Raw genomic sequence first — 12713 nt, 5'->3', positions numbered from 1 at the left:
TGTCAACTAAACAGATTATAGCATTATGTTTGAAAGTAAAGCTGTGTGTAGGGATTACATTGTTTTATCATCAAATATTGGTCTTTTTGTGGAAGCAGTGTAAGCAGTGATGTTTCAAGTTATCTGAAGTCTTTTTCTGAGATTCCTTAATTTATGTTGGTAGACTTTAGGTTGTGTTTCCATAGAATTGTAGTCTAAATGGTGGTTTGGTTCCCAACCTAGCCTATAAAGCTTGCTTAATTCCTAAGGTAGCTAAATCATTTACTGTGTTTGTCTGCTGTGAAAAGCGACAATATGTACTGTTTCAACACAGGTAACCAAACAAACTATATTGCAACAAATAAAGAAGTTTATAAAAACTCTGTTGGGGAAACGAATTTGATTTTTATAAGATGGGGAGGAGCTAGATTGAGAGCATGATGGAGACTGGGGGGGACTTTGTGACACTGATTATTTTGTCTAGGTGGATCAGAAACTCATGACTTTTAATTTTGCTTGATACAGGTGTGTCACTAGCCTCTGGTAGAGCTCTCTTAAGCTCATTAATGGAACTAAGTGAACAAGGTGAGAAGGAGGAAAATGGTTTTTCATTTTTAAAAATTGTGGTAAAATATACATAACATAAATTTCTCTTTTGTTTAACAGTTGAAAGAAATGGGGGAAAAATGGGTTAAAGAGGATGTGGATATACTTTGCAAAAGAGATTACCAGAGATCAAGTTTACTGAGCAGTGAGCTAGTGAGAGAAAAAGGCAAAGTGTGCCTAACGCCCCATGGGGAAGGAAGAAAGCTGGGGTTCAGCAAGTCAGCAGTTCTTGCATCGTTTCTGGAATAAGGTCTGACAGGCGTTGGTGGGTCGGGGCCAGAGTCTGACCAACTGCTCTTATGTCAGAAAGGTTTATGATTGTATCTGGGGAAGTGGCTTTAAATTGTGAATTTCTTTGCAAGAGATTTTAATATAACTGTATTTCTCTACAGTCTTGAGAATTAGGTTTCAGAGGCTGTATACCAGTTCTACTGGGAATAGAAATGAGAGGAAATGTAGCTGGTATAGAAACAGTAGAGGTTTGGCAGTGAATTCTTATGAGACAAAAGATACAAAGGGAAGGTGGACTCTGGGCTTAACATTGTACACTTATCTCTGTTGAAGGACAGGAAATAGATGGCATATCTCTTGGCATGAAGTTATTGTGTAAAGAGCTGGTATCACATAACCATTGGTGTTGAGGATAGTTTGGGGGACATTACAGTGTGGTTCTGTCATGGGCACATATAACTTACTTGAATTCAGCAGTATATAGTGGGCAAAATGGGAAAAAAAAGCAACAACCAAACAGCATATCCATTAGCATTGCATCGACTGTAAGCAGTAGAAATCAACTTTTGCTAATGTAAACAAAGGAGTATATTGGAAGGCTGGCTCTCAGGAGAACCAGTCTCAGAAAATGGATAGGAATCAAGGGAAGCCAGGCAGCAAGGACCAGAGCCAAGGTCAGGCACAGGAACACTTGGAATAGGAAGCCACCACTGGCACTTGGTGACGGTGCCTCTGCTGTCTCTCCGAATCATTTTTAATCTATTCCTGTGCCTCACTGTCTCTCAAGTTAAAAGTTCTGGGAAGGGAGCATTTGGTTGTCTGACTTAGACCCTACTTCCAGCCTGCTAGAGACAGGGATAGAGAAAATCTGGGCCTTTTGGTTTCCAATGTAAAAATGAAAAGATCCATGTCCGTATCCTGTCTGTCACTTCTCCCCAACGAAACTGAACAGTGACTGCTTCCTCCTCCTGTGCTCCACGGCTCAGCAAATAAAGTGCACTCATTCCTCCTGCCAGAAGCTTGGGAGTCCTCCTCGACTTCTGCCCCTCAGCCCCGTAGCCAGTCAAGAGCACACTATCCTGTCAGTGTGCCTCTTACACGTTTTGAATTTATCCGCTTACCTCTAAGTTATTATTGCCACTGTAGTCCCACTTGGAGTACCATAAAAGCCTCATAATTTCTCTGGTCTACAGATCGGTTCCTATCCTATAGGAGTATACATTATGTGGAGGTGAACTTTGAAAAGTACAGATCAGATTGTGCTGTTAGTTTGCTAAAAGCCTTTCAGTGGGCTGCTGTTTCTCTACCTGCTCTTCCTCAGCTCCCGTTCCACCCTTTTAAACTGTGATGAGGGACTCCGCAAACTGCATTTCTCCGACTCCCTTGCCAGCTTGCCTCTTGTTGGGTTTTACCATGGGGAGCACGTAGGAATTTGGAATGTGAGAGAAGTGACTTCTCTTGTTTCTACTTTCTTTACCCCTCCAGCCGCCAGCGACAACTCTTACTCCGTTCCCAGCTTCTTTTGGCACTCCCAGCACCAACCGCACTGCTCCCTCTCAGAGATGCCAGCTTCTGGAGGGTGCATCCTAGGCAAATGAGTGCCGCTTGCATTTTCTCACCCACTAGGCTGTTTGAGCATCCTCCCTTCTGTGCTTCCTCTGTAGAGATTGAAACTTGAGGTGCTGTGCTCCTCTCCTTAGAGGTCCAGGTCTTAACCATTTAGTGCCACCTCCTTAGAGGTTTGAGCCCTGAGCTCCATGGACCCCCGCCCCCACCTTCCAGGCCCCGAAATGCCCATCCTCCAAGCTCCTGGCCTCTGATAACACGCCTCTTCCGTTTTGTTCCCACAGCCCTTTAGGTGGTAGTGCTTCCTGCAGTTACTCATCTCTTGTTATCTTCATCTTCCCTTGTTAACCTTTTCAGCTTTCCAATATCTTTGTAACCAGTTTCCTGTATTACCTATCTTGGGTTTGAATTACCCATTATGGTTTCTGTTTGTCTCATGCAAGGGGTTTTCCACTTTCTAGAATAAAGAGAAAAAGAGTTTTCATGAATCACTAAGTCCTTGACTACTTCTCTAGACTTAAGCCATGCCATTTCCCTCTTTCTCTCTATGCTTCTGTATTCTGAATTTTTTGTTGCCAAAACACGCACCTTCTGTTTTTGTCTCAAGGATATTGCAACTGGTAGACTGTACCAAGCACTGGTTCTCACCACACACCCCATCTCTCCTTCCCTTTTCCCTCCACCCCCAACAGAAGTTGCTGGGTTAACTTCTGCACAATGCAGGTGGAGGCAGGATACTGTAGAGGTTGTCGAGATAGATTATTGTCTAGGTTTTAATAACACCTTTGCTATTTTGCCAGCTTTATGGCCTTGGGCAGGTTACTTACTGTGGTTTCAGTTTCCTCATCTGGAATATGGGAACAATAATTTTCCCTACATGGTAAGATTGTTGTAAGGCTTAATTGAGTTAATATAAAGGGCTTTGAACACTGCTCCGTGCATAGCCATTGCTCACTAAGTGATCATAACCTGATGTTATTATCAGCTACGTGAGAATCCCTCTGGGATGCCTTTCCTGATATCTGAACTCTGACAGATTCTGCCTTTTGTATGCTCCTGTAGTGCCTAGTACTTCACCTTGTCAATACTTATTATGTTTGGGATTATTTGTTTAATGTCTTGTTTTCTTGTTAAGGGTACAAATTATATGAAGTTAGATGAAGAACCTGTGCTCTTCATTGTTATATTTCTAGCATCTGTGCCTGATAACTCGTTGGCCCTTTAGTAAATATTTAAAAAAATTAACTGGTTAATTATTTAAAACAAAAAACCATAGTGAGTTTGATAGGAATTGGTACAAGAGATGGTGGTGAAATGAATCAGTTTAAATGATCAACTATTCTGTTTTTATTACCCACTATGAATGCTTTATAATAGGAGAGGAGAAATACCTGCTAATTTTGAAGCTGCTGTGGTATATGACCATCGAGGTTTAACATCGCATCTTATTTTATTGCCAAAGGAAAAAACATTTCTCAGACTCTGATTAGACTATATTTCTATTTTTTCTTTTTTCTGTAGTTTAATATTTTTCCCCCTGGCTTGTAAAAGCAATTTGAGCTTATTTCTAAAATTTCTTAAAAGTACAAAAAAGTATAATAAGAAAAGCAAATATTATTGATAATTCTGCATAGAGATGACAATTCTCTGGTGTAGGCTTTCCTGTCTATTTTACTATTCATACAGAGTTTTATCTCCCTACCCCTCATAGTCATACATTCTGATTTTTAACTTGCTTTTTCTTCATTTAATATATTGTGGATCTCTTTCCATATTAATGAATATTGGTGATAAATTTAAATTATAAGATGTTTAAAGATTATTTTACCCTCAGACTACTATTAGGAATGTGAGTTAAAACTCTAAGGTGGTATTAGTTACCAATATTTTGTTTTTAATCAGTTTTCCTCTTTAATTATGTGCTTCCTGAATTGTATTAATGTATAATTGGTGGTTTTACTTGATTAGCTATCTCACATCTCAGTGACTGCAGCTTTTCTAGTCAAGCTGGAAAACCAGTATTTAAAGTAAAGCAGTTTACGCGGGAATTCCCTAGTGGTCCAGTGGTTAGGACTCTGTGCTTTCACTGCCGAAGGCCCAGGGTTTGATTCCTGGTCGTGGACCTGAGATCCTGCAAGCTGCACAGCGCAGAGCAGTGATAAATAAATAAAAGCAGTTTATAAATTTGGCTTTTCTGTTATTTATATGGTTTGGTATATATACTTCAATATAAAAAGTGAATCAATGCTTTAATTCAGTGAAACTTCTGTACTTTTGTCTTTTTTTTTTTTTTTGTGGTACGCGGGCCTCTCACTGTTGTGGCCTCTCCCGTTGTGGAGCACAGGCTCCGGACGCACAGGCTCAGCGGCCATGGCTCACGGGCCCAACCGCTCTGCGGCATGTGGGATCTTCCCGGACCGGGGCACGAACCCATGTCCCCTGCATCGGTGGTGGACTCTCAACCACTGCGCCACCAGGGAAGCCCTGTATTTTTGTCTTTTAATGAGAATGTATATAATACAAATAATTTGGTAATTCTGTATATTAAATTTGCAGTTGAGGTTATTTCCACATTCCTTACCTTTCTTCCCTAACAAGAAATAGCTTCTTATTTTTCATGGGTATCACATAACAAAAGTACATGTGATTCGGAATGATTGGAGTTCAAACCAAAAATCACATTCCAGAAACTTCTGTTCCAAAGCCTGAAAATTTATATGTGCAGAAGAATCTCTGAATACCAACTGCTAAATAATTTCTCTGATATCTCTGCATATGTAAGCTGAGTTTCCCATGAGCAGTCCTTTATAATGAATTCCATCTTCTAATGCCTTTCCTTCCTTGGTCTTTTAAATCTGTTTATGCATAAATATACATAGATAGTATTTTCTTTTAATTGATATTCCACTTGAAGTAAAATCTGATAGATATGTATGCATTCATATATATATAGCTCTCAAATAAGTGTGTTAAAAAATGAATAGAGAATAATTATGACAGAAAAAGGAGAATGTACCAGCACCCTGGGATTTAATAATTATTCTATTTGAACATTATATTTAATTCGGAGCTTCTGGGCAGCCAGCGAAAAGGGAAATATAATTTCTGTTGTCATCTTATGATCAGAAGAGGGAAACCGTTTCTTTATTTTTGGCTGTGTTGGGTCTTCATTGCTGCATGCGGGCTTTCTCTAGTTGTGGTGAGTGGGGGCTACTCTTCATTGTGGTGCGTGGGCTTCTCATTGTGGTGGCTTCTCTTGTTGTGGAGCATGGGCTCTAGGTGTGTGGGCTTCAGTAGTTGTGGTGCGCAGGCTCAGTAGTTGTGGCTCGCAGGCTCCAGAACTCAGGCTCAGTAGTTGTGGCGCACAGGCTTAGTTGCTCTGAGGCGTATGGGATCTTCCCAGACCAGGGATCGAACCCGTGTCCCCTGCATTGGCAAGCGGATTCTTAACCACTGCGCCACCAGGGAAGTCCTGTTTCTTTTTTCTGAATTCTGAAATTTGTTAGCATAAGCCAGCTTTTCTCACACTGTGAATATAGAATACTAATTCTGGACTTCCCTGGTAGTGCAGTGGTTAAGAATCCGCCTGCCAATGTGGAGGACATGGGTTCGAGCCCTGGTCTAGGAAGATCCCACATGCCACAGAGCAACTAAGCCCGTGTGCCACAACTACTGAGCCTGCACTCCAGAGCCCGCGAGCCATGACTACTGAGCCTGTGTGCCACAAATATGGCAGCCCACGTGCCTAGAGCCTGTGCTCCGCAGCAAGAGAAGCCACCGCGATGAGAAGCCCGTGCACTGCAACGAAGAGTAGCCCCCGCTCGCTGCAACTAGAGAAAGCCCGCGCGCAGCAACAAAGACCCAATGCAGCCAAAAATAAAAAATGAATAAAATTAAATTAAAAAAAAAAGAAAAGAATACTAATTCTGTCGGATATTAACAGATATCAGGATTAAGTTTAGGAAATAATGGGCTAAATAAGATAAACAGACTATTGTATGTTTTCTTTGTTTTTAAACTGGAGAAAAAGTTTAATAACATGTATATCTCCTATATACATGGGAGAGACCCAGGAAAACTGAGTTACTCCTTCCATGTTTTCTTACAACCTTAAATGTTCCTGATACGTATCTTGACTTTCCCAGAGAAAGATATAGTGTTTCCCTAATTTATTTTGCCATGAAATCCTAAAAGTAAATAATAAGCTTTGCAAAATGCTGACCTAGGTCCTTAAACAACATGATGGATTGTGTCTTCAGTACCATTTTTGCAGAAGGTATCACAGGCTTTTTATTTGCCCTGTTCTTTTTTTTTTTTTTGGCCAGTCAGCACGGCATGCGGGATCTTAGTTCCCCAACCAGGGATCAAACCCATGTCCCCTGCAGTAGAAGTGCAGAGTCTCAACCACTGGACCGCCAAGGAAGTCCTTATTTGCCCTATTCTTATGTTGATTTAAATTCTCTTTGAAATACCACGCAGGGCAAGGTTGACTTCTTCAAGAAGACTAGACTCTCCCTATCTACTAGGATTTGTCACTTTTGGAAAGCACGTGCAGGAGCTTCGGGAACTAAGTATTCCTGTTGTCTGCCAACCTGCTGGCCCGGCAGTTGGTCTGACTTTCTCAGATGCACAGTCAGTCCAGACTGAGGCTGATTTTCTTTTTCCAAGCGCAACCTGAGTCTTCACAATCCCCATCTCCTAAGGATACAGCTCTTTCAATACATAGCAAGGGCCCGAGTCCTTCACCTCCTCTCCGGGGGCCTGCTACGACTAATTATTTTGAAAACACTAGTAACAGCATGCTTCCAATCCAGTCCCCAAATGTCAGCCCCTTTGGTCTGCCTTGCTGCTCTTCAGCCTGTTGTCACACACTTCTGTTACCTTAATCAGCCCTCCCATTTCTCCTCGTCTGTCCTGAACATGTCTCTCTGTTTTTTGTAACAGTTGTTTATGGGAAACAAATTGTCCTCTATATTAGCCACCATGTACTACATTTGCTTCCGTCTCTTTGTTGAACGTTTCTTCTGTCCCTCAGCCTTAAGTTGATTTAGCTCTGTCTTTGAGTTGCTGCTTTTTTTTTTCTGACCTACCTCATGGGTAGGAAATGAGGCAGTTGGTCCGCATTCTCCTCTATTCTCAGTGGTACATCCAGACTATTAGTCTTCCAGTGTTTCATTTAACGACAAACAAGACAACACAGTGATTCTTCTGTTCCTTTGAGGCTCATGACTTTTAACTTTCTAACTTATTGCTGTCAGATTTCTCTCATTCTTTGAAGAGTTTGGTACCTGGGTATGGTCTCCATTTTCATCCCAAATCTTGCTGTTATCTGTTTGGTAGTATAGCCTGTTGGTCTGTAATTTCCTTGACCTGAATTCATCTGGACTTTATTTTTATATATGGTGTGCAGTAGAGCTCTGTTCTTGATGATCAACTAACTGGGAATCAGTGATAGTAACTCGGCCATTTGGAGGATGACACATTTTAAAGTATATAAATTCCCTCATATATTGATTGGCTAATAAAAATTCTCATGAGCTTGTGTTAAAAAATATTTTAATTTTATAGTAATGAATGAGAGTTGTACCTGAAATGGTGGTATCTGGTTGTATCATCACATTAATTCAAAGAGAGAGGTTAGCTGTTTTGCTCACTGTTGTGTGGCAGAAGGAGCATTGGATACTTTGACGTCTTGCCATTTGCAAATCACTTTCTTTTTTTACTGCAAAGTGGAGAGAGTAATTCCTAATTTGTATAGTTGCTGAGCCAGTAAAATTCCGTAATTACATATATGTGTGTTTGTGTGTTTCGTAAACTTTGGTGTTTAAGATCTAATAAAAATTAGAGAACCGTTCTCTCCTAAGATGGGTTATAAGGTTGCTCTTGAACATCACATTGTTTCCGTAAAAAGCTTTGATTTCTCTATACCGTATGTTTTTTATAGGAAACAAAAACGTCTTTAAAAAAGATTTTGTTATTTGTGGTACTTTAATTTGAATGATGGTGGAGGGGGGACTCTGGTGAACATTATTCCAGGCAGCTATTGTAAGTCTAAGGAAAAACAATTCAACTGATATTTCTTACGACTCTATTCTTGAATTTTACTGTTAATATTATCTTTTTAATGTTTCATTTAAGGTATATGATGTTGATTGATGGCACAAATGAAGTTTTTATGATTGATAGAGATAATTCAGTGTTTCATGTTTCAAATCTGGAATTTCCATTTCGTAAAGATCTCCGCATGCATTTATCAAATACTCTCCTAGATGGGGTAAGTCATATTTTATCTTTTTTTAAAAAATATCAAACATTGCTGTTTTTCTTTCTTGTGCAAGTAAATATGTATTTTTAATAACTAAACAGGAAATTTAGAATCAGATCCAGTTTTTTTTAAAAGTTTTTTTATTGGTGTATAATTGACAGTTAAAAAATTGAATCTAGTTTTTGTTAAGATGTTAAATTCCATTTATCTCTTACCTGCACTTACTGTCACTTGATCATTGTCTTAGATACAGAATAAGTGAACAAAATTAAATCTTAATCTTTTGTTCTTTGTGATTGAAAAAAATTCTTACTGAAAAACTCATTTTATTGTTTTACTTGTCAGTTGAATTTTAATTGAGTGATATGACATATCACATTTTTCCTTGGCTCTTTAGCTATATGAACTAATAGTTCTTGTTGAAAGAGGATCGTGTCTTTGAAAGCAGCCACTTGTACTTTTACATTTGAATTTTGAAAGCTGATAAGAATTTTCCCATTCAGAAAATCTATACTTAATAATCATAAAATTACTTGATTAAAAATATTTTAACTTTCTCTTGTGCAGACAGCTTTCTTCTCCCCAATTCTAAATGTATTCGTTCATTGTAAATAAAAATTAAAATAATACAGAACATTACAAAAAAGCTGGTAAAAATCACCTGAACTCTTAACCATTGGAGTAACTTCTGTTATCATTTTGATGAACATTATTCCAGACTTTTCTCTGTGCCAGAACATTCAATCTTACATCTGCTCCTGAAGGATTCACATTCATATTAGTAATACTAACTCAGAGCATAGATTCTTAAACAGAATGTCTATCAGAATCTTTTGGGGACTTGGGACCCCTTCCAGTCCCAGTAAGATTCTGAGTACAGGTACCTCTGCCCTGGCTGAAAATGAGTACTTTGGTCAAATATGTACCCACGTGGATAGTTACATAATTTTGCATGAAAAGATTTAAATGTTACATCTGTTTTGTAATTTGTGTTGTTTTCACTTAGCAATGTGTTTTGGACCTTTTTCACATAAAAGTCTGAATGATAGACCACTGTATATGTAAACACTGTAATTTAGGGTTTCCAGACTATCTTGCTTATGAAAATTATAGGGGATGCTTGTTAAAAATATGGCCTATCCCAGTAGCCTATCCTAGACCTAGTGAATTAGACTCTCCCAGGGGTCAAGTTATCTCTATTTTTAATAAGTGCCCAAGTGATTTTAATTAGGCAAGTTTGACAAACAATTCTGTAATTAATTTAGCCAGCCCTCTTTTGGTGGACATTTGGATTTTTTGTATTATAAGACATACTTGTATGCATATCCTTATACCTTTTTCTTTCACAGTTGTGCAGTTTTTTTTTTTTTTTTTTTTTTTTTTTTGCGGTATGCGGGCCTCTCACTGCTGTGGCCTCTCCCGTTGCGGAGCAACAGGTTCCTGACGCACAGGCTAAGCGGCCATGGCCCACGGGCGCAGCCGCTCTGCGGCATGTGGGATCCTCCCGGACCGGGGCACGAACCCGTGTCCCCTGCATCGGCAGGCCAACTCCCAACCACTGCGCCACCAGTGAAGCCCAATTGTGCAGTTTTATAATTAAGATTCTTAGAAGTGAGATTCTACTTAAAGTAACTGAGGAAAAAAGAACTAAATTGGCACAAATAATTAGGTTTCAGCTTGGCTTGCTTCAGGCTGGATCTGGGGACTCAAGTGATATGGGCCATGCTGTCTTTCTCTCTCTTTCTTTGCTTACTTGTCTGTCTGTTCTCACTCTGCATGAAGGCTCTTTCCATGTGGGAGGCAAGTTGCCTTGCAACCCAAGCAGAAAGGGAACTTTTCTCTCCCAATATCCATATCAATCCCAGGGAAGATTCCAGAGGGCCTTGCCTAAGTTATATATATATCCAAGGAAGAGAGACAGTGGAGACCAGGGGCTCATAGGTGGCAGTACCACTTGGAGTACAAGAGACGTAGTCCTCCCAAGGCAGGGACAGTAACCTGATACACTGTACTGTGTTCACTATGTTGGATTTGGGGGCATTACCCGTTTTAAACATTGACATGTATAATTTCCACCCTTCTTTCCAGAAAGTTTGAACACACATATAGTTCAGCCATTCTAAAGGATCTATGCACTGTCTTATTAAACACTGGGTTTTGAAAATTTTAAATCTTCTAATTTTAAATGACTTTTTCATTTTAGGAGACAGTATAGCATAGTGGTTAAGAACGCTGACTCTAACTGATGGTGTCTTATTGGCTCCATGAGTTATTGTATGAGGGCCCTAATATCGTTTACTCAGTTTCGTCATCTGTAGTGAAGTTAGGCTAATAACAGTACTTAGGTCTTGGTGCTGTTGTGAAGATTAAGTTGGATAGTTTATATAAAGTGCTGATAATAGTGTCTGGCACATAGTGAAATAAATATTTACCTCTTAATTTATGTGAATTGTTAAGGAGGTTTAATATTTTTTCACTTGTTTTACTGTATTTAGTACAATACAGAGTTACTATATTTCTTCTGTGAGTTGCCCATTCAGATCTTTCATACATTTTTCTGTTGGGTGTTCATGTTTTTCTTACTGATTTATGAGAAGTTTTTGTCTATTGGGGTATTACTTTATGACCCATATTTTGAAAAAATAATATTTTTTCTGGTGTTTTCGGTGGCACAGGTTTAAATTTATGTAGGTAAATTATAAACACCTTGTTTTTTTTAAAAAAAATATTTATTGGAGTATAGTTGATTTACAATGTTGTGTTAGTTTTAGATGTACAGCAAAGTGAATCAGTTATACATATACATAATTCACTCTTCTTTAGATTCTTTTCCATATAGGTTATTACAGAGTACTGAGTAGAGTTCCCTGTGCTATACAGTATGTCCTTATTAGTTATCTATTTTATATATAGTAGTTAAACACCTTGGTTTTTAATATTTGGCTTTTGTGTCATTTTACGAAAGATATTTTTACTTCAGAATTATTATAATAGTCCCCTGTTTTTCCTTCTAATACTTTTATGGTTTCATTTACATATTTAAATATTTGATCTATCCACGATACATTTTGGTAAAATGAGTAAGATAGGGATACAGTTTTATTTATTTCCAAATGTCTAAATTGTTATCTCAGCACCAGTCTGCTAATGTATTTTTCCTTTTTAATTAGGTATATCATTTTTATTGTATATGGGATTCCCTTATATCGTTGTTTGTTTCTTGATTCGCTTTCCCATTCCATTAATATTTTGGTCTTCCCGTGGTAGTTTTAGGTTGACTTACAGGCTGTAACTTTAGCATACAATTTAATGTCTGATAGTGCAAGGATATCCAGTCTCTTGGCTATTTTTAAGTTTGTCACTTAGATTTTGCTCTCTTTATTTAGCTTTCGGGTGAACAAGGCTATTTGAGAAGTTAGGCTGAATTAGTGTGTTATACTTAATGTGCAAATCTGTACAACAAGAAGCTTGTATTTTTCTCTGCAGAATGATCTCTGGTAGGCTTATCTCCAGAACATTTACCTTTCTGTTTGCTATGTTTGGTTGTGTGGTTTATCTCTTTGCCACACCTTCACTATTTTTCTTTGGAGGGAAAAGGGACTCTGCATCTTTCTTATGGCTTCCCACAACTGTAAGTTTCTTTTCTACAGGGATACTGCTCATGTTCTTTAATATTTATTCACTTTTTCAGTATTGAACCTTTTTCACAAGGCAGATGGAATTATATCTGGCTAATAGTCTCTGGAATTTGTATGAGAATGCTTCCTGTCTTAAGATGAAATTTGCATCTCTGTTTCAGATTTATATCAGTGATATTGGGAAAATAGTGAGTAGCTTGTGAATGTTCATTTAAACTCTCAATGATAGAATTACCCTAATGAAAGCCACATGCATAAAATATGTATTTATTTGTTTAACAGAGGGAGTACCATTTTCCAAGTGACCTGAATGCTTGTTGCCCCAATCCCATGTGCTTTTTAAAAAAATTTACCAGGTAAATATTGGAGTGTGCAAGCCAGAAGATGGAAGACTGTGATTGGAGAATGAGATGTTTGAATCAGCCACT

The 12713-nt window shown here is 38.6% G+C and overlaps 1 protein-coding gene across 1 annotated transcript in view; it reads left to right on the top strand.

Moving 5' to 3' along the window:
* RNGTT (RNA guanylyltransferase and 5'-phosphatase) overlaps nt 1–12713 on the top strand; it is a 221891-nt gene that overhangs the window by 53287 nt on the left and 155891 nt on the right. The window contains exon 9 of the mRNA XM_082669277.1: nt 8521–8656. Within this exon, the coding sequence (XP_082525403.1) occupies nt 8521–8656 (136 nt within the window). The remainder of the gene's footprint in view (nt 1–8520; nt 8657–12713) is intronic.

Source organism: Grampus griseus (assembly GCF_964374135.1).
Source record: "Grampus griseus genome assembly, chromosome: 13".
NCBI classification, from domain to species: Eukaryota; Metazoa; Chordata; class Mammalia; order Artiodactyla; family Delphinidae; genus Grampus; species Grampus griseus.
This window is presented reverse-complemented; position numbering and strand designations above follow the sequence as displayed.